The following is a 26,079-nucleotide window of genomic DNA, read 5'->3' on the forward strand; positions in this document are numbered from 1 at the left end:
TGCAAAGCCTTGAAAAAAGAAGTGATCACTTTGCCACTGTGTGAGGGCTCCGTACACGAACCAAATCCTCTGTGCTGCATGCAAACTGCTGCTGCTGCTGGAAGCCAGAACCTAGAAAGGAGGGGGACACAAAGCTGATGCTCCCAGGGGATGTTTCATCCCCTCCAATACACCTCCTAATTTCTGTGGTGGAACTCCTTGGCCCCACATGCTCTTGGCTGTGGCACCACCTCGGTGATGGTGTTTCCTGCATTGCCTTTCTGGAGCCAGACTCAGAGTGCTGTGGGCTGTGCTGGACTTTGCCTGTGCATGGGATGGCTCAGTTTGGGGTTACATTTTCACAGGGTGCCTCTCTGCAGCCAGGTGGCAAATGGAGTCAGAGGCTGGGGCTCGAACAGGGCAATGGACCCAGGGGTGCTGGGAACTCAGCTGTGGTTACCCCCAGCTAGGCTCACACCTCTTCACAACATTCACATGAGCAAAAACACATATCCCTGAGCTGCTGCTGGAATGACACTGTCACTCAGAGCCAGGAGTGGACTCAGTTTGGCTTTGAAGTGACATTCAGTGCCATGGGGACAGCACAGGTGTCTCCAGCCAGGCCAGTGGAGGACAGGGAAGACATTTTGGCTTTTGCAGTGCAGGGGGGCTGTGGGACCCCCAGGGCAGGACAGGGATGATGTTTCCCCTCTTTCGCCTGGCCTCAGTGCTGGGGGAGCAGCAGGGGCTGGGCACAAGAAATGCTGGTTAAGACAACAGGGCTCAGATCCCTGGACATCTCTCACTCAGCAGGGTGACCCAAGCTCTTGGGTTTTTGTACTTAAACCTCACATAGGACCAAGCTGGGGGCTGCAGTATGGAGGAATGTTTATGTATTTCATTTTCTGCTCATGTTATCCAACCGCAGGCTGTGCTTTAGGATGTGGCCAACTGGGCACCCATGTGGGCAGGGAGAGAGGAAAGAAGATGGATAATGACGGTGGTGAGGCCCTGGCTCAGAGAAGCTGTGGCTGCCCCATCCCTGGAAATGTCCAAGGCCAGGTTGGATGGGACTTGGAGCAACCACGGCAGGGGGGTTGAATGAGATGAAATTTAAGGTCCCTTCCCACCCACACCACACACAGATTCCATGATTCTGTGCCTCAACTCTGCTCCTCCTCCCAGGCCCAAGAACAGGGCTTTGCACACATGGACGTCCATGAGGATGGTTGTGGGGTTGCCCTGTTGTCCCCGTTGTCCCCAGGGCACCGGGGATGTTGTCGGGGCAGATTTGGGGCTGCTCTCCTGAGGCTCAGAGCCGCTGTCCCGGAGTTGCAGGATCCCGTGCTGAGCTCCCAGGGCTGCCGTTCTTGGGCTCGGGGCTCTCACCGGGGGTCACAAAGGTGCCGTCCGGGGGCTCTCGGACCCCGGCGGGGCTGAGCCGTATCTCCCCGTCCGGGGGATGCGCGGAGAGACCGGCACAGCCCCGCCGCGAGCTCAGAGCCCGGCGGGCCCTTTAAGAAAGTCGAAACCCGAAAGTTCATCAAAGTTGACAAAGTTTTTCGTGGAAAGGAGGGGAAAAAAAATAATTAAAATAACTCGAGCCCAACAACAAAAAAAAACCCTCCCCGCGGTCCCGGGGGGCCGGGCCGGGCCGGGATTGGCGGCGTTGGCGGCCGGGGGCGGCCCCGGGCGGGGCAGGCGGGCGGGTCCCGGCCCCGCTGCTCGGTGCGCGGTGGCGGCACCGGGAGCGGCGGCTCGGGCTGGGGCTGGGGCGCGTCGGCCCCGCAGCTGCGGCTCGTTGCGCTCCGCTCGGCCCCGCTCCGCCCGGCCCGGCCCTTAACAGCGGCGCCGTCCCGGGCCGCCGTATGTGAGCCGGGAGGGCAGCGCCGCCCGCACCGCCCCCGCCACCAGCACCGCACCGGCACCCGCACCCGGCTCGGCCCTCGGAGCTCCGGAGCAGCCGGCACACCCCCGCCCCGGCACCCCACCATGAGCAACCTCAACAAGGACACCGAGCACACCAACGGCGGCGGCACCGTCGAGGAGGAGGTGGGAGCCGGGAGCGGCGAGCGGCGCCGGGACAGCGGAGCGGCCGGGGCTCGGGAACGGGGCTGGGGCTGGGTCAGAGCGGCGGCGGGGATGGAACGCCCGGGTGTCGGGGGACGGCGGGCGGAGCGCGGGCAGCGCCGTCGGGGAACCGCGGCTGGGGTATCGGGGATGGAGCAGGGCGGGATCGGGGACCGCGGACGGGTAACCGGGAAGGAGCGCAGCGCCTCTTTGGGGAATAGAGGACCCGGTGTCACGGCTGGAGCCCCGGGTCGTCGAGGAACCGGAGCCCAGACGCCGGGGCTGCTGCGGGCTGGGGAGCTGGGGGCAGGCTGTGGGAAACAGAGTACGGAGGTGTTGGCGAGCTGGTGCTGGAGTCCCCGGGCCGCCCCGAGGAGGGGCTGGGGCCGGGCAGGGCGAGTCCCGTGCTCAGCCCGGTGTCCCTGCAGCCCTGTGGGGCAGAGGGCTGGCAGGTCCCTGCTCCATCCAGCGCAGCCGGTGCCCGTGGGCATGGTGTCCTGTTGCCACGTCCCTCTAGCTGGAGGGCTCCTGGATCCAGCACCGTTCTGCCCGTGTGGGCTGCAGGGGAGACACTTGGACAATAGTGGAGGAGCCCCTGCCCTGCTCTGTGTGTGCTGGCAGCCTGGCTGGGGCTGCAGGACTGACCTGACCTGCTGACAGCCCCTTCCCCCAGATACCACTGCAAACCACAGCCTGGACGATGCTGGATTCAGGGCTGGGAAGGCTAGTGAGGGTCAGTTGTCTGTAGCCACACGCCAGATCTTGCAGCCCTCCACATTTGCGCTTTGGCTGTTGGAGCCATTGGCTGATGCCATCACCGCACCCCTGGAGGAGGTATCGCCACAGTGGGTTACTAGCCGCCCTCCATCTTGGAGAGGGCTCTGGAAAATGCCTGGCCATGGAGACGTTTTGCTGCAGTCCTCAGCGCCTGGCGCTCAGCACCGGGGAGGTGCTCAGTCCCCTCCCCTCGCCGTCCTCCGTGCGCTCTCGCCGCCGCAACATGGCGCCTGGCTTGCTCCACCACCCACCGGGCAGCGCGGCCGGCACGCCAGCTGACACGGGGCCACCGTGTCCCCTGGGCCCCGGCCCCGGCCAGGGGGACCCGAGCAATGGCCTGGAATGGATTGGCAGGTGGTGGCTGGAGCGGTGCTGTCCGCAGCGTGGAGCAGGGCATTGATGATGCGCTGGTGCAATGGGATGGGGATGCTGCGGGTGGCGTGTCCCAGTGTCACCGGGTGCCGCTGCTGTGGGTGGGCTGAGCACCTGGGCCCATGTGCCACACCTGGGGCCCTGTGCCACACCTGGGGCCCTATGCCGCTCCTGGTGGAGGGAGGTTTGGTACCTGAGGGTTTCACAGGCTGTGCATGAGCGCTCGGAAGATTCTATGCCGCTCTTCAATCCAATTATTGACTGGCGTTCAAAGGTCCCTGAGGTTGGTGCCACTTGGTGAATCCCATCCCAGTGGTGTTGCTCCAGCTGGGCTGGTGCCTTACAGGTGGTGATCAGGTGAGCTTCTGGTGCTGGGCAAGAGCCAGTGTGTTCCCCACTGCCCGGTGGTTGTTTGGCAAAGCGGGTGCTGGAGCATTTCAGGAAATCCTCACCCTCTGGAGAGGCTGGTCCTCCCAGGAGTGGAGCTTGATGGCTGGAAAGCTGAGTTGGAGATGGCACCCCTGGGGAGCATGCAGGGGTTGGACAGAAGGGGCTCCTGCTCTCCGCTGTGCAGCCTCCAGGAGCTGCAGGGAGGAACATGGTCTGCCCGCCCTGTTGGATGGTCTGTGTCCTCGCTGGGTGCGTCTGTCCCCCTGCACCCAGGGCTGCAGCAAAATACCCACCACCTGGGTTAGGCTGGGACTGGTGGGGGTTAATGTCCCTGTGCCTGGTGGGATTGCTGTTGGAAAGTCCTTTCTCCACCAGAATCCAACAGAAATAACACCGTGGGTGGCGAGCACGATTTGGGCTCCATGGTGGCTACCCTGAGCCTGCTCTGAATCCTTGTTTTCCCAGGACCTCCTGGCTGGCCAGGAGCTGTTCCTCACTGCAGAGCCTAGTGGAGGCATAAGGAGTGACCTTGTGTCCAGGATCCCAGCATGGTCTGGGGGGCCCAAATTCTTGCCCAGAAGCTCCCCTTGATACAGAGCGATAAATACGTTCGGTGCAAAGTGGAATCCTTCAGTCCCAGCACATGCAGGAGGGTGTGCTGGAATATTTTCCCACACTGCAAGGATAACCCTGCCAGATCCCAGCGCTGTGGGCACTCCCCCAGTCCCCCCCACCACGCACCTCCTTCCCTGCCTCCCCACAGAAGGGCGCCGTGTGCCCCAGATACAGCGGGGCCAAGCTCCCAAATTCAGCCTCTCCCTTTATCTTATCTGCGAGCCCCTGGATCTCGCAGCAGCCGCTTCCTGGCGGGTGACATGCGGAGGACAGGAATGCCTCTCGCTCCTCTCGAGGTCGTTAACGGGAATGTTAAACAAACAGGGCCTAATGTCAGTCCCTGCTGTTCCTCACCAGACACCTCCCCAAACGAGATCCCTCCCCACTCGCTGCTATCTTCTGTTTAATTTTCCAGGCAGCCCAGGCACCGATCTGCGTGGCTGCATCTCTCCTGGCAGCCCCGAAGGGTAGTGTGGGACAGGCCTGGGTGCTGCACTCCCACCCCTGGGGCACGCAGAGCTTTTTCCAGCAGCTGGAGGAGCTCTCATGCTGCCCGTGGACGCTGGGTGTTGTGGCCATGGCTGCATGGCAATAAAACCCGGTGTGTTCACCCTGCTCTCTGGCGTGCCTGGTGCAGACATGTTGGTTCTACTCTAGAAATTAGTTCTTGCTCTCCTGGGAGGTCACTGGGAAGTTGTAGGTGTGCCACGAGCAGGAGGGATCTGGAGCTGGCAGCTGAAGTCTGTGGTGATGCTGTGTGTCCTCCTGGCTGGTCTCAAGGGCCTGTTTGCAGCTCCATGGCTGCTGCTCTTGAGGTGGAGCTTGGGGATCCCAGACTGCTGAAGGTGGGAAGTGTTAAATGTGAGGTGTGCTGGGAGAGCCCAGGTGAGGAGCTGGCTAAGCTCTGCCAGAGAGGGTCATCCTAGGAAGAAATAATTCCATGTGGTGGGGTGAGGCCCTGGCACAGGCGGCCCAGAGCAGCTGTGGCTGTCCCATCCCTGGAGGTGTTCAAGGCCAGGCTGGATGGGACTTGCAGCCACCTAGTCTAGTGGAAGGTGTCCCTGTCCATGCAGGGGGTGGAATGGGATGGTCTTAAGGATCCTTTCTCAACTAAATCTTATGTAATTCTGTGATCTTCCCTGTTGGTCCATGAAAGGCTGTGGGTTAGAAAACTCTGTGTTGGAGAGGCAGAGACTCTTGGCTTGCAGACAACCTCCTCAGTAGCAAATTCTACATCCCCTTTTCCTTAGCTGCTGGAGCTGCCTGGGAATGCTGCTGGTGAGTGGGCTGTGTTATGTGCTGGATGTCTGTAGCACTTCATGGACTGGTGCCAGGCATCTCTTGACTTCTGTAATCTCTGCTTGAGTGGACCTAGATACCTCGTGCATGTGTGGATTCCAGCTCTGCAGCTGCAAACAAATAAGGTTAGCGTGAGTCCAGGAGTCAAATGTCTCCTCTGATGCTGCTCCTCACTGTGAGGAACATGAAGCTGCAGTAGTTACAGTCACCACTTGTTAATCCTCCTGCACTTGGCCTGGCTGGGGCAGGACGGTGCCTCAGAGCTGTTTTCATGCATCCTAAAGCCCCCTAAGTGTTAGATACAGCTTTCTGTCAGTGACAGATTGTTGGCTGAGCAGACACCCTGGAGTCACCGTGCACACAGGGGTGCTGGGAACTGGTGTGTTCCCAGACATCCTCTTGCTCTTGGGTTGAGCACGGAGCTGCTCTGACAGGAGGAGGGATGTGGGAATCTGCCCATTATCTCCTTGTGTCCTGTGAACACCCTCTGAAGGAGCTTCCTTCTCCTGTCTCACTCTTTCAAATCTGAATTTCTTAGATGTGAGTCTGAGCATTGACATCCCAGCTCAACTAGTCCCTGTGATGGGGTAATTTCTTTCTCCTGCCAGCTGGGCTATTAAATGAGACCCAGCTTCAGAATGAGTCTTCCTGAGGAGCTGCTGAGCAGCACTTTCCCTCCTTAGCCTCACAATTAATGGATTTTTGGTGGTGCCTGTGGAAGTTAGGAAGGGCCAAACTCAATGGTTCCCTTTCTAGGTCTCTGCTTTGCCCTCACCAAAGTAGGAGGGATGCCCTTTGAGATGTCTGGGAGGCAGCTAAGAGTAGTCCAGGCTTGGTTGTCCTTCCTCATAGCTCTGCTTGAGGATCTGGCACTGTAGGAATTCAAGACTTTTGCTGGAACTAATGTGGGAAGTTGTGGAGTGAAAGATCCTTTGGCTTTGCTGGTCTTGGCCGTGCCAAATCCTGGAGAGATTGCTGCTTTTTGGGTCACAGAGCAACTCTGCTGCCTGTTGTGGAGCTCTGCCTGAAATAAAGGCTTCAGCTTGAAGCTTCACAGTGGCATGGCTGCAGAAGTGAGGTGGTTAGACCTTGCTACAAGACTCAGCATCTTCCTGCACCTTGTGGGATAGTGGAAACCAGGTTCCCCCTGTGTGCCTGACCCCTGATGAGGGGCAGGGCAGTGGGGCACAGCCCCAACACTGGAGCTGCTGACCCTGGCCCATAGTGAGTGTGATCCTGAGCCAGGCAGCACATCTGATGAGGAGGGAGTAGTGGCACCAGGTGACCCTTGGCATGGCAGAAGTGGGTGCTACAGGCTTGGCAAGGATGCTCTGGGTCCTGGTGTGCTGGGATGGCTGGAAACCTGAGTGCCTAGTGCATGGCTTTATCCTTGTGGAGGTTCTCCAGCCCTGCTGCAGAGCCCAGGAGAAGCTGTGGAGATGTTTGGGGTGGTGCCTGCCCTCCTGTGCTGCAGGGGGTGTCAGGTTCTTGCATTGCTGTGGGGTCGGTCGTGGGGTGTGTCTGTGGGTCAGAAGCTGTTGGATGTGTGTCCTTCCCATCTGCTCCAAGGACAGGAGTTCTGTCTCCCTTGATGTGTAGCTGCCCTGGGTCACCTGTAGCAATGGCCTGAAGTGCAACATGAGCCATGGATTGGGAGAGATCAGCCAGAGGACATATTGTGGATTTAGGTTGGCACTTTTGGTCCATATTTTGGCAGCACAGCCCTTCCCTGCTGTCTAGTGGTGCTGTCTTGCTAAGAGCTGGGCTGATGCAGTGTTGGCTCAGTCCTGGGGGTGCTTGTCACCCTCCTGGTGTCCCCAGAGGTCTCTCAGTGTTGGGGTGACACTCCAATAACTGCTGTCCACAGTGAGGAGCTGCTGTGAGCTTCCAGCTCTCCATCACCTGGGTTTTATGGACACTGGTTTGCTGGGCTGTGGAGGTACCTGACACGCTGCATGGGGCTGGGGCATGGCCATTGGTGTGCTGCCCAAATTGGGTTGGTTTGAGGAGAGATTCCTCTGCCTCTGGATGTGTCCTGGGAGGCGCAGCACTGAAGAGTGCCCAGGAGTCATTGTGTGGTGGGGTGAGGCAGATAGAGATGTGCTCAATGAAGGATCTGAGGTGAGAATGTTTCTGGTGAGGGTCCTGCTTGCAGACCCATGTCTCCTGCCAGTCTCTGCCCTGGGGAGGAGCCCGTTTCACCACTGTCTGCTGCCTGGAGAGCAGGTGCCTGGGTGTGGGCAGGAAAAGCTGCTCCATAGCAGGTAAAGCCCATGGCTCCAGCTGATGGTGACAGGTGTCCCCAACACCTGAGAGTGTCTGCAGCCCAGGGCTCAGTGTGGTGGCTGGGTAGGGCCAGCATGGATGTGAGTGTCCTTCAGCACATTGGCTTGTGGCACTGGAGCCTGTCCCCTCTTGGCAAGGTGCAAGGTGATGAAGGCAGCCTGAGGGTGCTCAGCCAGGCCCTCCCTGTGCTGGGAGCTGCCTTGGTGGACAGAAATGTTTTGTGGATTGTGAGGCTCACCTTTCCAAATGTTCCATCAGCTCTGAGCCCCTGTTGTGCCCCAAACCCATCTGGGTGCTGCTCTTTTTGTGAGAGAAGTGATGGGACCTGATAGCAGGAGCAGGCATCATGGCCAAGCCACGCCAGCAGAGCTTCCTCTGCCAGGCCGAGGTCTATTCTTGGGTGCTGTGCTGTTGTGCCTGGGTTTATCAGCCCCCATGTGCATCCTGCTCTCCCAGAGTGGGGCTGGTGCCTCTCCTGTTTCCCCCTTGTCAGTGTCTTCCTCCTCCCTGACCGCAGGGGTGGCTGAGCCCTGCTGACATCCCCTGCCTGACGTGGGGGAGAGGCTGCTCTGGCTGTGAGGGGACACAGTGCTGCACTTGGGCTGGCTTGTGGTCAGCCCTCTTCCCTCTGGGCTGGGGGGATGTTGGTTCTCGTGTGCCTTTTGTACAAAAGGCTGGTTTTGGGGGGAAATGCCTGAAGCGCTGGGGAATGTTCAAGGCCCTCTTTCCCCTCTGGGGATGGGTGAGCATCTTTCCAGTGCCTGGGAGGCTCTGGGCATCCGGGCTGGAGCAGCTCCCGGTCCTTTGCCGGGGCTCGGTGCGATCGTGCTCGAGGACAGCGGAGCTCTGCTGGGGCAGCAGCCCCGGCTCTTGCCGCCTCTCCTCTGGCTGATGGAGGGGAAACTGAGGCACGGAGCAGTGCTGTAGCCAGTTGCAAGCCCTTTCTCTCGGGATTCCTGCCCTGTGATGGAGGCTGCCCTGCTCGCCTGCCCAGCTGTCCCTCACGCACCGCACATCCCTCTCTCCCCGCTTTCTCCTTGCGGTTCCTTGGACTGTGCTGAGGACCAAACCAGCTCCAGGTTGCAATGGCAGGACCCTGCATCCCCAGAGACACCGAGGGGAGGATCCCGTCCCATTTTCCAGCCCCGCCGGTGCAGTCGGTGCGTTCCCCTCCCCGCAGCCCTGTTGTGCAAGCTCCCGTCCGTGCCTTATAAGTCGCGGCTCCGGGGCAGCGCAGCCTCGCCGCATTCCAGCGCTCTGGCGTCAAGTGGCCCTGGCGGCATCACAACCACCAGCACCGGGCTCTGTGTCCCCTCAGGCCTCCCCGATAGCAGGCAGGCACCCCGCTGGGAAAAGCTGTGGTCCGTGTCCCTGTGGTCCGTGTCCCTGAGCTCCTGGCAGCAGAATGGGAAGTGCCCTTAGGATGCTATGGCAGAGCTTTGTCCCCGTCCTCAGCAGGGTGGCACGGGCTGGTGGCACAGGAAGAAGGCTCAGTGGACATGTTGGTGTGAACTAGTGGGAAATGGTTTTTCCTAGTTTCTAGGAAAAGCTGGTGTGAGACTGGAGTGGCTTCCTGGAGAGGGGAAGTGTCCAACAGCACAATGTGGGGGAGGCATTAGAGCACATTCCTGCCCTGCAAGGGATGGCTGGGGGTCTGTTGGGGTCTCTGTGGAGCTCATGCTGAAGTGCAAGCGCTGAGGTGTTGGAGGCAGGTAGCAAGCCAGGGAACAGTGGCATTGTCCCCTCTGCCCAGGCGTGGGGTGGCCTTGGTGTGGTGCCTTAAACACACCTGTGCTCGGGTGTCTCTGAGCCACTGCTGTGCTGCAAGTATGGATCCAGGACCAGGCCAGTTCTGGGGGGCTGGAGTAGCCCCAGCTGTGCTGTGGGTGATGCAGTTAAAGGGCTGATCTCTCCAGAGGGGAGGGTTGGCCTTGCTGGCTCCAGGAGGGGGATTTAGAGCAGTGCTCTAACAGAAAAACCCCAATCACTGCACCCTCAGGGTACCTGTGCCCTGGCACCAGACACTTCTGACATTACTCAACCCTTTTGGGGCTGCAGGGCAGCTCAGAACTCTCTTTTGAGAGCTCTTACTGCAAAGCAGCTGTGGCCAGGAGCTGTGGGAGCTGTGCTGGGGCTGTGGCAGCACAGGTGCTGCTGCTTCCCTCCCTTGCAGCCTTGGTGTGTGCTGGCGCAAGGTGTGTGTCCCTTGTGCAGGGGCTGACACTGAGAACTCCAGGGTGAATGGTTTGTCCTGTCCCTCCTCCCCCTGCGTGGGAAGCTGTGCTGGGATCCTCCCTCTCTGGCATGGCCTGGATGGTCCTGTCCCTCCTGGCATGAATGCTGTTTTCCATGGCTCTCCTCCATCTCTATCAGGTGTTTGGGCTGGGGACATCCCCCGAGGGGAAGGGAGAATGTTTTCTGCAGGGCCTGCAGCAGGGTGACCCTGCTGGGCTGTCCCAGGTGAGAGCTGCTCCCTGTCCTGCTTCCCCTGTGTGCCCAGTGCAGAGCCGTGGGTGGGATGTGACTGCTCTCACCTGGCATCACAGCCTAAGGATCAGCAGAAGAACGTGGCATTCCTGGAGATCTGCTCCTGCTGGATGTCTGCACGTGTAGTTTGGCCCAGGCAGTTCCTGGTCCAGCCCTGGATGGATATTTTTGATGGTGGTTTTGTTTGGTTTGGTGGCTTTTGTCCTGTGCCTTTTCCAGATGCACTGTGGGGAGGCTGGATTTGGTGTTGGGTGGCAGGGACCTGAAGCAGGGCATGTTTTAGCAGAAGTTATCCTGTTGTGGCATGCTGGATTTGTCAGCCCAGGGTGGTACCACTGGGCTCTCAAAGCCTGCAGCACTTGGGCTGTAGGAGAGTCCCACTTTGGTTAATCCACTGGAAGATGCTTGTCTGGACCCCATTGCCCTCATCTACAGCTTCCTCTCTTTTGGGAGCAGGGGAAGAAGCTGGAGCAGGTTGCCCACAGTGCACAGGAGGCTCAGACTGGTGAGCTGCCTCCTGTGGGGTAACCTAAATCTCCTTTGCTTTATTCCTGCTGTTGGAAGTGAGCTCCCTCTGGCTTTGCTCACTCTGTCCCTTGAGAATATTGCTCAGGTCTCCCACCAGCCTCACCCTCCCTTCACTGAATAACTTGGTCTCCCTCTTTCCTTACCCTTCTGTAGATCCCTTATGGATGTGCTGAATTGCAGAGATAAAACCAGCTCCTTGGTCTTGTTGCTTCCAACAAGCCATTCTGAGCAGGGCCTTCCTTGGTTTGCCTTGAGCCCCTCTTTGGAGAGGCTGGCTGGTGGCATTTGGAATTGCCCAGGCTTTGGGGCAGTGGTAGCCCTTGCTGGGTGCTGTGGCTTGGCTTTCCAAAGCCTTTTCAATGCTGTGGATGGTGACAAACAGGACTTGGAGGCCAAGGGAAACCTCTGGGTGGCGAGAGATTTCTTGCTCCTGTCCTTGGCAGCATCTTATGGGGCTGGCACTGGGAGGCTATTCCCTCTGACAAAGAGCTTTCCTGGGCTGTGTTCAGGCTGATGTGAGGGCCCCAGCTCTGGCTCCCCCTTCCCTGAGCCACCACCATCTCCCGTCCTGTCACGCCTGTCGCAAGGAGTTACCCAGTGACGCATCACGGGGCCATTTACAGACCCAACAGGGATGTGGATTTCATCTGCTCGGAAGGAAAAATCCATTCTGGGGGCTGAGCGCACTTGGATCCTGAAATATTGAAAAGGGACAATGCTTTCACATGGCTGAGGCACATGTGTGCCACCACACTCTGCAGTCCTCCCTGCCTGAGATGGCTGTGGGTCTGTTGGGAACGCTCTGCGGAGCTCGCGCTGAGGTCTTTGAGGCAGGCAGCAAGCCAGGGAGCAGTGGCATTGTCCCCTCTGTCCAGGCATGGGGTGGCCTTGGAGCAGTGCCTTAAAGCATCAGATGTGGGGTGGGATGGTTGGGGAGCCTGTCAGACTGAGCCTGGGCTTGGAAAGTGTTCCTGAGTGCTCCACGTGGCATCCTGCTTCCCAAGGCAGGGCTAAGCAGGAGTGTGTGCTAGAGGCATCCATATTGAAGGGTGAGGGGATGGGAAGGGTGCTCTGGTTCTGCTCCTGAGCTGTGCTGGGCCACAGAAGGCTCCTCACACTAATGGGGGACAGTGGCAGCTCTTATTCTCAGCATGCACAGGGGAGCAGGAGCACCCCAAGCCTTTCACAATCACTGTTCATCCTGAGGGGCTTTACCCTGGGAATGGGATTTGTCTGCCTTGGCACAGGAGCTCAAGGAGGTGAGTTACCATCTGAAAGCAAGAGAAACTTCCCTGTGTGGTGGAGTCTCTATCTGGCTGCCCCCAAAGAATTACAGAGGCAGGGGCTCCTGTGTTTCCAGGTCTGCCTCCAGCCCAGGAGCAGGGCAAGCACATGCTTGGTAAAAGTGGTTTTGGATACAGCCCACTCTGCCTGGAGAAAGGAAATGGCTGAGCAAAACAAAAAGGGAGCAGAGCCCTTCTGCCCTGCAAACATAATGGGGTCAGTCTGAGCTGGAAGCAGGCCAGGAGATGAACTCTGGCCTGGGGTTCCTGCTCCTTGTTCATATTGACAAGTGTTCAAAGTGTCTTCGTGACTTTGGTTGTGCATAACTTCCAGCTTTGTGCTGATTTTAAAAAGCCTCTGCAGCTCCATCATGCTGCTTCCTATGGGAATGGTGCAGGGAGAAGGTGCTCGTGGTGAGCCTGACTGCTGAGCAGGGTTCTCCCAGGCCCTGAGCCTTCAGCAGTTTCTCTTCCTGGTTATTCAAGTGAACTATTATCTATAACTTTAATGGATTATCTATTGAAACCCTCCTCTGGCACTGTGTTTTTTTGCTTTGACATGAGTGTGTTTGGACTTGGTCCATGACTTGAACAGCCTGGGAAGAGCAGATGGCCACAGGGGTTTGACCCAGCACAGCTGCTCTTGGCTGGGCACAGCAGAAGAACTGCTCTGAGAGGGGGTTTGGGAGCAGCTCCTGAAGGGTCTGAGGTGTGCTAGGGAGGAGCTGGGATGGACCCAAAAATCTTCCTGCAGTCATGTTCTGGGGCTGCTGCAGAAGTCAAAAGGGGCAGTGAAGTGTTTCTCAAAATTGAGGGCTGCCTTTGAATTGGTGATGGAATTAAAGTGGGTGGGTTGAGGAGAGGAGATCCAGTGTGGGATCTGGAGAAAGATCTGGAGAGAACTGGGGTTTGTTCTGGTCCCTTTGGACCTTTGGGATGTGCCAAACTTGGTTCTTGTGGCAGTGTGTGGTCTTTGCCAGTTTAGCCATCGTGCCCTGTCAGGCTGTGGGGCTGCTGTCCTTGCCTTCATCAACCCAGGCCACGGTGCCAGGGACTGAATTTTTGTAAAGGCATCAATCCTTTGAGCTGGAGATCAAAGGGCTGGGTGTGTTTTATCCTGGCCAACACTCCCTAATGCAGGGAAGGGTTAGTGGACCTTCGATGCAGGGTGTCCTGTTCTTAGTGCACTTCTGAGCTGGCTCTGTGCTCCTGCTTGGGCACCAAGCATCTCCTGTCAGTACAGCTGCTTGGGCACCAAACCTCACCAAACATCTCAGTACAGCTGCTTGGGCACCAAACATCACTGAACATCTCAGTACAGCTACTTGGGCACCAAACATCACCAAACATCTCAGTACAGCTGCTTGGCCTCTCCCCAGGTACGGACGCTGTTTGTCAGTGGCCTTCCTGTGGATATCAAACCCAGAGAGCTCTACCTTCTCTTCCGACCTTTCAAGGTAAGGAGATCTTCAGATCTGGCTTTTGGAGGGAAAGATGCTGGTTTGTGGGTGACCTGGCACCAAAGCTCTGTCAGGGGAAGTAGGGATGATATGGGAACCTGAAGCCAGCATGGGATCCATAACTTGTGCTCAGCTGGAGCCTGCCATTGGAATTGTGCTGCTTGGTCAGCCCTGCTGCTCAGCTGGACCAGCCCTTCCTTGAGGATGTGTCCTCATCCCCCAGACCCTCCATTCTCCTCCAATAACCACCCAGGCTGTCTCAGGGCACGTGGGGTTCCCTTCTCTGCACTCCTCTAGCACAGGGAGGGTGCTCTGCTTTCTCTAGACGCTAGCCAGGGCAGGGTGCTCATCTGGATAAAGATCTAGAAAATTGAATTCTTCCCCAAAGGGCCAGGATGGAAGAGCCAAAATCCCTGCTCTGTCCCCAGTCTTCCCTACTGGTGGGAAAGAAGTGTTACTGTCCCTGTTTCTGCTCTGTCCCCTGCCCTGGGGAGGGCTGGGTGCTGCAGGAGCTCCTGGAGCTGTCGTGTTGTGTCTTGGTTTAGCATGGCCTCCTCAGGAGCCTGACGCTGACTTGTCTCTTCTCTCCTGCAGGGTTATGAGGGGTCACTGATCAAGCTGACTTCAAAGCAGGTACCTCCTTCCAGCCTGGGTATTTTTGGCTTTTGCTGTTAAACTGGACATGCCAGGAGGGGAGAGGGGACAGATCCCGTTCCAGTGTGTAATGCACTGTCTGGGCCAGCATCAGCCACACTGAGGGGTTCTACTGACCCAGCATGTCCTGAATGTCTCCTCCTGCTGCCCTGGGTGAGCCCTGAGGCTTCAGCCCCAAGCCTTGTGCGGCCATCAGCCTTCCCCTCTGCCGTGCTGGGGGCTTGTCAGGGTGAGCAATGTCCCCACATGTAATAACACCAAAACATTTGTGGTGGGAGCAGATCAGAGCAGGAATCTTGAGCCAATGCCCCAAGCTCTGCTTAAAGCTCTTGAGCAGCTTAGGATGGTCTTTTGTGCTGGTTGTGTGGGGCAGAGGGGTGGCAAGGCAGCCTGAGGAGCTGGAAGATTTTCCAAACTGAAATGGGTGTTGTTTCTTTTAGCCAAAGTGAAATGGGTGTTGTTTCTTTTGGCCAAAGTGAAATGGGTGCTGTTTCTTTTGGCCAAAGTGAAATGGGTGCTGTTTCTTTTGGCCAAAGTGAAATGGGTGCTGTTTCTTTTGGCCAAACTGAAATGGGTACTGTTTCTTTTAGCCAGTGGGTTTTGTGACCTTCGACAGCCGGGCTGGCGCTGAAGCAGCCAAGAACGCCTTGAATGTGAGTACCCAAAGTGCTGGGGGCTGCAGGGCTGGGGCCACGTGCCTTGCTGGGCCCAGAGTGAGGGCAGAGACAGGGCAGGGCATCTACCAGTGTGCCTGGACTGTGGAAGTGAAATGGTCCTGCAGCATCCCAGCAGGGAGGCAGGAGAGCTGCTCAAGGCTGACATCAGCCTGGGCAAATGGATGCAAGCTGTCTCTGTGTAGTTTTTGACCACTGGAAGACAGCTCTGAGGGTGTGGAGACCTGCTGTGACTCAAGAAAATATGGTGAGGGTGGTCAGCATGGAAAGGACACCCAAAATGATCCCCATCCTGCAGGAGTGTTGGTGGGATCTGGTCAGCAAGACACAGTTCTGCTGTGCTTTGTGACACCTGCTAGTGTCTCTGCTCAGGCTGGCAGAAGGTGTAGATGGGAGCTCCCACACAGATGGGGTTATTTCAATGCCAGTATAGACAGTTACCCCAGCTTCAGCTCACAGACCTTTCCTGAGCCATGCTGATATCCATCCCTGCTGTAGTGGTTGGCGAACTGCACATAAGGAGCAGAACTGTGTCCCTCATGTTGGAAATAGTGGTCTAATGTTAGGCCAGCTAAAAGTAAAAATAAAAGCACATGGGAATTTGAGTGTTGCAGTGAGGTGACAGAAACCTGGGCATGTGACTGCAGAGTGGTGGCCTTGGTTCCTCAGCTGGCTTTTGCTCCATGAGTAACCACGGCCTGTGCTTGGGCTGGAGCTCCAGCTCTGAAAGGGCCCTGTGCTCTCTCTGTGACAGGGCATCCGCTTCGACCCCGAGAACCCGCAGACCTTGCGGTTAGAGTTCGCCAAAGCCAACACCAAGATGGCCAAGAGCAAGCTGATGGCCACCCCGAACCCCACCAACATCCACCCTGCCCTGGGTGCGCACTTCATTGCACGGGACCCCTGTGAGTATGCTGGGAGGGGCTGGGGGCTTGTGGCTCCAACTCTGAGAATGGAGAGGAGCCCAGACCCACCTCTGAAATCTGCCAGGGCAGGGAGGCCAGCAGGATGTTGGAGCCGCAGGACAGTAACAGGCATCTGGACAACACAGAACTGTTGAGACATGAAAGTTGCATTTGGTAGCTCAAGTGATACCATAAATCTTTTAAAGCGTCCCTAAATGTGAAGCATAAAGGGTGAGTCCTGTGCCATCACCCTCTGCGTAGCCTGGTGGGCTAAGTAGCCCTGCTGAGGCTTATGGGGTGAGCTGTAATGTGGCTCTGAGCCCCCTGGCCTGCATCCTGTGGCTGCTGTGTGGACCAGTGTCCAGAGCCCACGTGGGGCTGTAATGTGACCCATTCCTGGGTTCTCCTGTCGAGGCTGAGGCTGGAGGAGCAGCTTGCACGCAGATTTTACACCTGATTAAGGTGGCAGAGCAAAGCTTTAGCCTGGGGTGGGTAATCCGGAGCCGGCTGTCCGCAAAGCAGGACAGTCCTGGGACGCTGTCCCCTGTCTCCCCCTCCTTAGATGACCTGACTGGAGCGGCTCTCATCCCGGCGTCCCCGGAGGCGTGGGCTCCCTACCCGCTGTACACCACGGAGCTGACCCCGGCCATCCCCCACGCCGCCTTCACGTACCCGGCAGCGGCAGCCGCGGCCGCCGCTCTGCACGCTCAGGTGAGTCTGTCCCCGTCCCGAGCGGGGCTGGTCCCTCCCGTGTCCCCGCCATCCCCGCGGGCCGCGCTTGGCCGCCCCCGCCCTGCCCTCTGCACCTTGGCTCCGCCGCAGGGCAGCCCGGGGAGCGCTCTGCAGGGAGGGCAGGCAGGGCTGGCTGGGGATCCCTGACCCCGCACTCAGGGCTCCGTTTCTGGCTGCTCCTGTTGGTCCCCATGGCCAGAGAGCTCCGCTGGGGGAGTGCTGGGAGGAAATGCTTGCTGCACGTAACATAACTGTGAAATGCCATCCTGAGTCGCAGCAAATGCAGCAGAGCTCAATTGAGGGGCTCAGCCACACTCCCAAAGCTGAAGGAGGGTGTCCTGCAGGAGATAAGTGACCAGAGCCTTCCCAGAGTGAGGAGTTGTGATGGAGCAGGGTGTTAGCCACCCTTGGTCAGGCCGGTGAGGAGAGCCATTCCATGCATGAGCCCCTGGAGGTGCAACAGCTACCTGCTGTCCCCAGGTTTGCCTGCTGACACCTGAGGATGTAGGGTTGCCTATACTGATCTGACAGATGCTTTAATGTACAGAGACTACACAAACCTTGAAACCATCAACATGCAAAGGGAAAGTCAAAACAGAGTAGCAGTGTCCTGATTCCAAGTTGAGGTGCTTGGTTTGAAGCCCTTGTCCCTCCCTGCTCAGTGTGACCAGCCAGCTGTGCTCTGCCTGCTTCTGTGGTGCCATGGGACTGAGCACTGGGGCTTAACCTCTGCTCTCTGCCCTGCCAGGCAGGCTGTTGACTCCTGCTCTTCCCTGCCTGCGTGGAGAGCAGGAGGAGCTGTGTCCTCTCCCCTTGCTGTCCTGGCTGGCAGTGAGCTGTGTTGGCCCCCTCCTGTTGCTTCCTGCAAGCTTTGTGATGGTAACTGCCCAGCTTCAAGCCAAGCTTGCTTCCCAAATGCCATGTGGGGTGGATGCCAACTCCTGTCCTCTGTCCTGCCCCTCTCACACCTGCAGATCTCTCCTTCTGCCCTTCCACAGGTGAGCTGTTGTTGGGCTGAAGCTCCAGAGGGGTAGGGAGAAGCACATTGTTGAGCTGAAGCTCTAGAGGGGTAGGGAGAAGCACATTGGGGTTCAGGACAGGACCAGGAGGAGCACTGAAATGTTCTTCCAAGGACCTCCAGAGCCAAGCTGCTTCTTCACTGGGAAGGTTGTGCTTGCTGGTGTTTTCCAGGAGTTGGTGGTGGTGCCCACACCTACAGGGCAGTGCTGTGCTCCTCAGTGGCCCAGGACAGAAGTGTCTCCCTGCCCCTTGTGTGTGTAGGGTGGTGGTCAAGGCTGAATTGTCCCTGGAAGGGGAGGACCAGGAAAAATCAACCCCTCTGGCCTGGCTGAGGTGGTTGAGGGAGGTGAAACTTTAACTGCAGTTTCTTCCAGGGTGGTCACTGGTGACTGTGTGGGGACCCTGAGTGTGAGGGTGAGACACGCAAACTTTATGATGCAAAGCTGAGGAGAAAAGTCCACTTTTCTGGAGGGTATTAAGGAGGTCTCCAGCTACATCTTTTCCTTCTGGGTTCTTAGTTCCTGCCCTCCAGTTACTGGTTTCTAAACAAGTTGTCTGGCCTCATCCTAAGACCTGAGGAGCTCCCTGTGTAGGTAGAGCTCCCTGTCCAAGGGTGGTGATGGGCTTCAAGCCTTAGGGAGCCCCCTTAGTGCAGCCCCTCCAGGCTGTTTTCTCTTTTCCAAAGAGGCTGCTGGGCAGTCCCAGCCGCTCCTGGCTGTGCTGAGCCAGTGCTGACCCTGCAGGGGCATGTCCTGGCACAGGATATGTTACCAATAAAATTTACTGGGGTTAAACATTACTCGTGCTGGCAGCTCTGGGCTGGAGCCCTGTCCATTGTAGAGCTGAGGGTGGAGCACAGCAGGGAGATGACTTTTGCTCACAAACTGGGCTGAAAGCTGTGCCCTTGGTCCCGTGTGCTGAGCCCTCTGCCCTCGCTGGGAGGGGCTGGCTCACTCCTGTGGTGGCCTTATGGGTCACGGTGCTTCCTCCTGCTGGACTGGTGCTGCCTGCAGGGCATCCATGGGGATGGCCAGAGCTGCAGCAGCTCCACAGTGATCAGCCTTGAGGATGTAGCTAAACCAAGGTCTTGTCACAAGAGATTTCAACCTGAAGGGCTCATCTTCTTGCAGAGCTGAGTTCAGCAGCGGGGAGAGGAGGAGGCCTGGCCTGGCCTCCTGAAGAGCTGCCCCGAGGGCTGGCAGGAGGGATGAGGGGCAGGAGGTGGTGAGAGGCTGGCCTGGCCTCGGGAACCCTTGGTAAGCCACTCCCAGCTTACTGGGATGTCCGTGCCTTGGCACTGCTCCAGGCAGGCACCAGGCTGCTGCAGCTGGCACTGTAGCCTGACCCTGCCCCTCCGGGGACTCTGCTGACTTTAAGATTGTCCCATCTGCCTTCCCTCCCTCCCACCCTCTCTCAAATCCCTCCTTTGATGTCCCTAGTGAACTCCAGCCATGATGCCAGCGCAGGCTAGCCCCGAAGCTCAGAGCTGTCCCTGGAGATGGGACGCCCTAGTGATGCCTTATTGCAGCTAGTGGAGTGGCTGTACCACAGCTCCATTCCTAGAAGTGTTAAGCATGATGGCAGCCACGTCTGGAAAGACTGGTAAGGTAACCATCTCTCCTCCAAGGTGCACTGTGGGATTTGCAAGCTTCTGCCCATCTCTGTAGCCCGTATCTCCTTGGCAACCCAGTGCATGGGCCTCACGCTACCCACCCACCAGAGCCTGGGGAATGAGATGCCAGGCCTTCTTTCTAACCCACATCTCCAACTTGGCAGCACATGACATGGCGCACACAGCATGGCACCATCTTACATCAGCTCCTCCAGCTGGGCCAGCCTCAGCCAGGCCCTGCCTGGGAGGGGAGCAGCCCGGTTGGGCTGGGGCAGACACCACCCTGCCACCCAGCCTGAAAGAAACCTGGTTTCTCCCCAACCTCGACCCTTAGAGGGCAACCAGAAATACACCTTGACCTCACTCCTGGCACACGGTGGGGGAGGTGAGTGACGTGGTAGTTGATAGCACACGACTAAATTTTAGTGGGCACCGTAGACAACAGCACTTGCCGGTCACTTTGTTCCAGAATCGCCTCCCGGGACAGACCCTGCCCTGATCGTGGGTCTAATCTCACTGCTTTCCTCTCTGGTAATGGAAATGGAGCCCAGTTCCTCCCTGGAGCTTGACTTCTCTCTTGCAAGCTGAAATCCCAGGCAGGACCCAGGTTGTGTGAGCTGTAATGGAGGGAATCGGCAGCCTTGGGAGAGAGGGGTGTGTGGTGTAGGACACTGGGAGCTTGGGAAGAGGGAAGGGATGGGACTGGTTGGCAGGGGGATGGTTGATGTGTGACTGAAGGAAATGAGCCCTGGTTCAGTTCTCCCTGCTGAGCAGACCTTTTCCTCTCTCTGTGGAAGTGATCATGAGAAGAGAAGCCACCAAAGATGAGGGGCCAGGTCTGCCTTTGCCCCTCACAGTTTTCTGAGTTATAATTTTCCCTCCTGGGAAGATGTGAAGAGCTTGACACAGGCACAGAGACCATGATACAGCTTGTCTTGCTCTGCTTGGTCCTGGTAGACAGAGCTGTCCATTGCTGGGAGGATGGAGTTGGGCTGCACTGTCTCTGAGGCGGAGCCACTGGTTTGGGGTGCCTCTAAACCAGGCTGTGAGTGGGCAGCAGGGGATGCCAAGGCTATCCATGCTTCTAGAGCTCTTTTGCAGAGATGCTTCCAGCTGTGGCAGCACCCATGGGGGCAGGACTTGCCATGGGAAGCAGGTTGGATGCAGGATTGGCTCATAAAAACATGGCCACAGGGTGTTGCTGGGGACACAGCTGATGTGTTGGAGTCCCTGGTGGGTGTTTCCAAGGCAGTCAACCAGGGCAAGGCCTGAGGGCATACAGATGCCAGTATTTTTGGGAGGGGGCTGCCCAAGGTTCCCTTGAAGCATCTCCTTCAGGAGATGGCAGAGGTGGTCTCTGGTTCTGGGGCCTGTTCCAAGTGAGTGGTGGGTGGAGGGAGCAGTCCTGCATTGTGGCTGTGTGGTTGTGCAAGAGCCTGGAAGGACCTTGGGACTTCCTGATGCTGGTTGAGGCTGATCCCATTGATGAAAGCTGAGGTTGGTCCCAACCCCCTTTCCCTTGCAGGGGAACAGCTGACAGACCCACCCTGGACTGGAGACAGGATGAATTTTCTGTCCCTAATAACTTGCTGCCTGTTGGTGCTGTCATGTAGGGACTTCCCAGGATTATTTCTCTCTGGGCAAGCTCCAGAGATGTGAAGCCTCTTGTTCAAGATGTTCATGCTTGTGGCCACTTTCTAAACTGCAGTGACAGTGGTGGCACAGCTGGCCAAGCAGCCCCCAGCCAGCAGTTCCCTCCTGGGCAGGGAGAAGCAGGCAGGAGATGCTCTGAGCAGCTGTCCTCATAACTGGTGGGTGAAAGGGACTGCTGTGCCTTCACAAGAGACTTGTGGCCAGCAGTGGCTCTCCCTGGCTGGCTGAACACAAAAGAAAACAACACAACTTGCTGTAAAAAGGGAAATGCTTGTTTGCTGCAGTCTCAGAGAGGGGTGTGTCTCCCTGAGCCATAGGGGTGCAAGGTGTTGGACTGATGGATGCACACCTGTTAAAATGTTCCTGAGAGGATGGATCAGTGCCTGCCTTGTCCCTGATGCTCCTTGCCCTGCTGTGGGATGATGTGCTGATCTTCCAGCTCTCCCTTACCTGAGATGCACGGGCTGGATCCCACTGCATCTGGTGTTCCTGGTGCTGGGCTGAGCTGCTCTGGTCCCACATCTCATTGTGCCCCCACACCAGCCCCTGAGGGACCTTCCAGCAGGTGCCAGGGTGCAGTGCCCGCTCTGGGGTGGGTGTGGATCTCTCCAGGCTGAGCATCTCACCAGCACCACTGAGGGTTTGCTCTGCACTTCAGCACCTTGGCAGGGAGATGCAGCTCTTGGATGTGTTGGTTGGATCCTCCCAGCTCCCAGGAACACAGGGAGTGATCTCTGGAGACCATTCCAGCTGTAGAGATAGGTCAGAGCTCTGAGATGCTGGGGCTGGCTGCAGACCTAGAGGTAACTAAAGAGGAAAGGCAGGTCCTCCAAGCCAAAGGTGCCCTGAGGAGGGTCCTGTGTGTTTGGTCCTTGCTTCCCCTCTTCTGAAGGATTTGCCCTCCCTGAGGATGGTGGACAGTTGGATACTTAAATTCTGAGGGCAATTGGGAGAGACAAAGGAGGCGTTGACAAGGAGAGTGAGGCTCTGATGGGCTGTTTCTCTGCCCCATTTATAATTTCATTGTGACTTTTAAAAGGCAGCTGCTGGTGTTGTGCTGCAGAAAGGGAGAGGTTCCTGCCTCTGGGAGGGGTGGCAGGCAGAAGCACACATTTCTCCTCTCCAGCTGTTCCTGGGACAGATGTTGAAGGCTGCTGCAGTTGGCCAGCAGTGGCTGCCTCATCCCTGTGAGCAGGAGATGTGTTGGTGGTGTGACCAGACTCCTTTCCAACTGTGAGCTAATGCCTCTCCAGAAACAACAGGGTCTCTTCCAGTAAAAGCCTCTCTTGCTCGGCTTTCCTCACCCAGTGCTGAACATCTCCATCAGTTCTCAGCTTCCTCTTTGATGGCTGTAGTGTTTGGAGGGGTGTGAAGAGAAAACTGCCTAGAGAGTCTCCTCTTGGCTATCTGCTCTCTCTGATCCACAGCTTCCAGTGTTTTCTGCTGGCTTTGGGAACCTCCCTCCTACTGAGTTCCTGCCTCGTCCCATCAAGCCCTTAATCTTTCTGTGGGCTGAGAGGCCTGGCAGGTCACTCTGTCCCCCTGCCAGCATGTCAGAGCCTTGGGTTGTACCCAGGATTGTCACATCTGTAGCAGCTCCTGCAGGGCTGGGCTGTGGGGCCATGGTGGCTCAGCTGGCTGAGGTCGGTGTGTGAGCACTGCAGCCCTGCAAGAGGAAGGCAAGGAGGGGTGGTCCACTGCAGTGATGGTTTATTAGCCATGAACTATGAGCTAATTAGCTCAGAACAGAGCTACAGTGCATGTTTTAAGAGCAAAGCAGCACTTCTGTTCAAAGTGGAGGTGCTGAGGCTCTGCAGTGGGGGGCAGAGGGTGGCTCTGAGGCAGGATGAGGGTCACCAGGCTGGGCTGGCTGTACATGGCCTGGCTGTGCTGCTTCCCCAGCCTGCCTGGGGCCGAGGCAGCTCTCAGCGTTAAGCTCTTGCAGCCTTGTGAAGGAAGGGGGAGTTTCCTGTGGGCAGGAGGAAACTGCTTCCAGCTGTCAGGGGAGGGTGTGCAGTGGGACACACTGGCCAGGGAGCACGGCTGCAGAGGAAATGTGGCTCAGCTGAGCAAGCTCCTCCTGGTGACAGGGACAAGGAACCCCTGTCCTTGCTCTGGCAGCTGCTGTGGTGGCCCTGGAAGGTGTCAGTGATGCTGCTGCCCGTGCCCAGCCCTCCTGGGTGGTGGCTGTGCACAGTGACTGGGCAGCAAAGGTCCCTCGAGGCTAAAGGAGAAGGGAAAGGACACTCTGGGTGGCACTTTGCTGCTGGCACCAGGTGGGACCCCTCTCTGGGGAGGAGGGCCTCCATGCCCTTGATTGCCATGGCTGGACTGACTGGGATGCTGTGCCATGGAGTGAGGTATGGGGCCAGCTGGGAGCTGATTTAGGGGCACCCCCTTGCCTTGTGAAGGTGTCTGGCAAGAGCCCAGCAGGTTATGGAACCATGGAACGGTTCGAGTTAGTAAAGACCTTAAACCAATCCCATTCCACCCCCATGCCATGTGCAGGGATATTAGACCAGGTTGATCAAGTCTTGTCCACACTGGCCTTGTTCTGAGCTGATGAGGGGCTCCTGTGAGGACAGAGCTGCTGCTGACTGGCAGGGCTCAGTTAGGAGCCACTCAAGGCCCATGGCTCGTGTGGCTGCAGTTCCTGGCACTGCAGCCCCAGTGCCTGTGGGGGAGAACCTGGCCACTGCAGGCAGCAGTGCAGAGGTTGTGGCAGTCTGCTGCACATCCTTGGGAGAGGAGCATCTAGCCAGGCTTGTCTGGGTGAGGGGACAGCTGTGCCAGGATGAATGGGACAAGGGGGGTGGCTCACAGGGGGCTCCAGGGGGTTTTCTGCCACTTTCTCCCCATCTTAGAACCAAGTCCATCATTGTGCTGGTTCCCAGAGCCCTGAACGTGCTGAGGCTGTGCTTCTCTCCTGGTGGCTGGGGAGGGAGGAGTGAGGGGTGGCTGCTGTGCTCCAGCAGCAGGACCAAGCTCCAAGCTGCAGTTGCTGCTCCTGCTGCTGGATCAGTGCTCAGTCAAGTGCCATGGGCTTGTCTCTGCTGCTGTCAGGCTCGGAGCTGCTGATGCAGCCCAGCTGGACACACGGGCCCTGCTGACCAGATGGGATCATCTGCATGTCCCAGGATGTGGGGCTGGGTGTTGCCAGCTCACTGTGTCTCCTAAGGGGCTGGAAAGTGTCTGTTCAGCTACTGTCCCTTGTTTGTTTGTTTGTTTGTTAGGTCCCCATCCAGCCATTTCCTTGGCAAGGAGCAGATCTGAGAAACAGAGGTGGCAGCAAGCACCTGCCTCCAAGGCTTCCAAAGGAAGCCTCCAAGTCTTGATGGTTTGCAGCTCTTCCAAGTTCTTCCCATGCTGTGGTTTGCCTGGAGCCACTCCTGGTAGCAGAGTTGGGGCTTGGAAAACTCCATGGGCATCTGCTGTAGTAGATGAGCCACTTCTTCCCCCTTCATGTCCTTTAGAGGTTGTCTGGTTTTAATGTGTGCTCTTGAGATCCTCCTTTGGCTGGCTGAGGGTGGAGCTACTCAAGGAGTATTTGGAGCTCACCCTGGAGCCTCCTTTCCCGTGCTGGAGACATCTTTGCTCCATGGACCTTGCACCTGGCTTGGAGGAGCTGAAGGTTTGTGCTCTGGCTGAGGTGATCCTGGATCATGGACCTCTGCCGTGGCTTTCTTTTCCAGATGCGCTGGTACCCTCCCTCTGAAGCTACCCAGCAAGGATGGAAGTCTCGTCAGTTTTGTTAGTTCATTAGTAAGTAATTAATTACTCTTGGAGTCAGGTCTTTGTCTTGCTCTTCCTTGGGCTCTTGGGGGGAGGAGGGATGGGAGCTTGGGCTCAGCCCCAACACCCACCCAGGGATGTGGTTGGGTTTCCTGGACGGGAGCAGGGAGACCCCCAGGCCCTGGGCTGGGTGGAGGCTGTGGGGGACCCTCAGGACACGGCTCCAGCTGGCCCTGCTCACCGTGCTCCTCTCCCACAGTGTCTCTCCTGGGCTTGTGTTCCTCCTCCCTGCCTCTCCACAGCGGGATGTGCCAGGGACGATCGCTCCCCTCCTCTGGATTGGGTACGTGGCCAGAGGACAACGCGTCCGCCCTGCCGCGCTGCCCCTGGGGCTGCCAGCACCCTTTCCCTGGACTGTGAAGCCATCGTGGCCCCAGCCACGGGCTGTGTGCTGCCTCCATCCCTCCCTCCATCCACTCCCAGGACCTCCTCCCTGCCTGAGCTTTGCCATCCGGCTGCACTGAAACCCAGCCGGGGCCAGGTCCTGGGCGTCCCCAGCTCCCCCTGCCCCGGGGGCAGCTCGGCTGAAGGAATCGAAAGGCAAAAATGGGTTTTGCATGTTTTCTGGCATGAATTAAAACACTTAACTTGTGTCTGTGTGAGTGTAAGTTTGTTTGTTCTAGCGTTTGTGTAACCGTTAGCAACAGGTCTTGGCCCAACGGATTGATCCATCAAGGTTTTCCTCTTGCTTCGGTGAAGACTTGGCTTTGAGAAATACTAACTGTCCTTGTCTCACCCCTTCTCCCACCTCCACCCTCCCCTCCCCAGGATGACCAGAAAAATTTGAAAAATGCTTTTTTTTTTTTTTTTTAAGTATGATGCACTGGGTTTTTGTTCTCATCCATTCTGCTTGTTTTAAAGTCAGGGTTATTATATTATTTTTTTCCTCCTTCAAACTTCTATATATAGAACAGCTGTAAAATATCTAACCTCTTTTTTTTTTTTTTTCCCCCCCACATTCTTCTGATTGGAGAGCATCCAGTCTTGCCAAATAATCAGCCATCCTTATGGGAATACCGAACAAAAAAAAAAAGAAGTACGAGTATTTTTGTACCATGTGTAATAAGGAAATATTTATGCATCATAAAGAATTTCTTGTGTGTTTGTGTGCAATTAATTATTATTATTATTATTAAAGAGAAATTGTAATCCTGTAAGATAAGTTAATGTTTAGTTAAAAGCTTGAAAAAGAAGGGTTGTCTTCTGTACCAATGATTCAGTCAGGCATAGTAAACAAGAAATTGTGCAATTTTTGTTTTAGCATCTTATTGCTTGGTATTGAAGTGCTTTAAGTATTATCTGACCATGGCTGTCTCGCTTGTATTAAAAGATTTGAGAATAAGTTGCTCTATAATTGCTGATCCTATGAGAATGTGAAACTGGATAATATATGAAATGCAACCAAAAAAAAAATATATATACCCAGAGGCTGCTGTGACTTTTTCTGTGGTCTTGGGTGTTTTCTTGTGGGAATGGTGTGGGATGCTGCAG

General features: G+C 56.9%; 2 protein-coding genes across 2 annotated transcripts in view; both read left to right on the forward strand.

Moving 5' to 3' along the window:
• The window catches only part of ZNF609 (zinc finger protein 609), a 163,039-nt gene that overhangs the window by 100,823 nt on the left and 36,137 nt on the right, over positions 1–26,079 (forward strand). The gene's annotated exons all lie outside the window — the stretch shown is intronic.
• On the forward strand, positions 1,972–24,873 carry RBPMS2 (RNA binding protein, mRNA processing factor 2). Its single transcript, XM_054273128.1, has 8 exons — positions 1,972–2,031; positions 13,466–13,543; positions 14,141–14,179; positions 14,791–14,853; positions 15,629–15,779; positions 16,342–16,490; positions 24,489–24,558; positions 24,788–24,873. The coding sequence occupies exons 1-7, from the start codon at positions 1,972–1,974 to the stop codon at positions 24,549–24,551; spliced, it is 603 nt and encodes a 200-aa protein (XP_054129103.1). The 3' UTR covers positions 24,552–24,558; positions 24,788–24,873.

This window comes from Melozone crissalis, unplaced genomic scaffold (assembly GCF_028551555.1).
Source record: "Melozone crissalis strain CALT ecotype California unplaced genomic scaffold, PUWL_Pcris_2 ptg000014l_1, whole genome shotgun sequence".
Classification (NCBI taxonomy): Eukaryota; Metazoa; Chordata; class Aves; order Passeriformes; family Passerellidae; genus Melozone; species Melozone crissalis.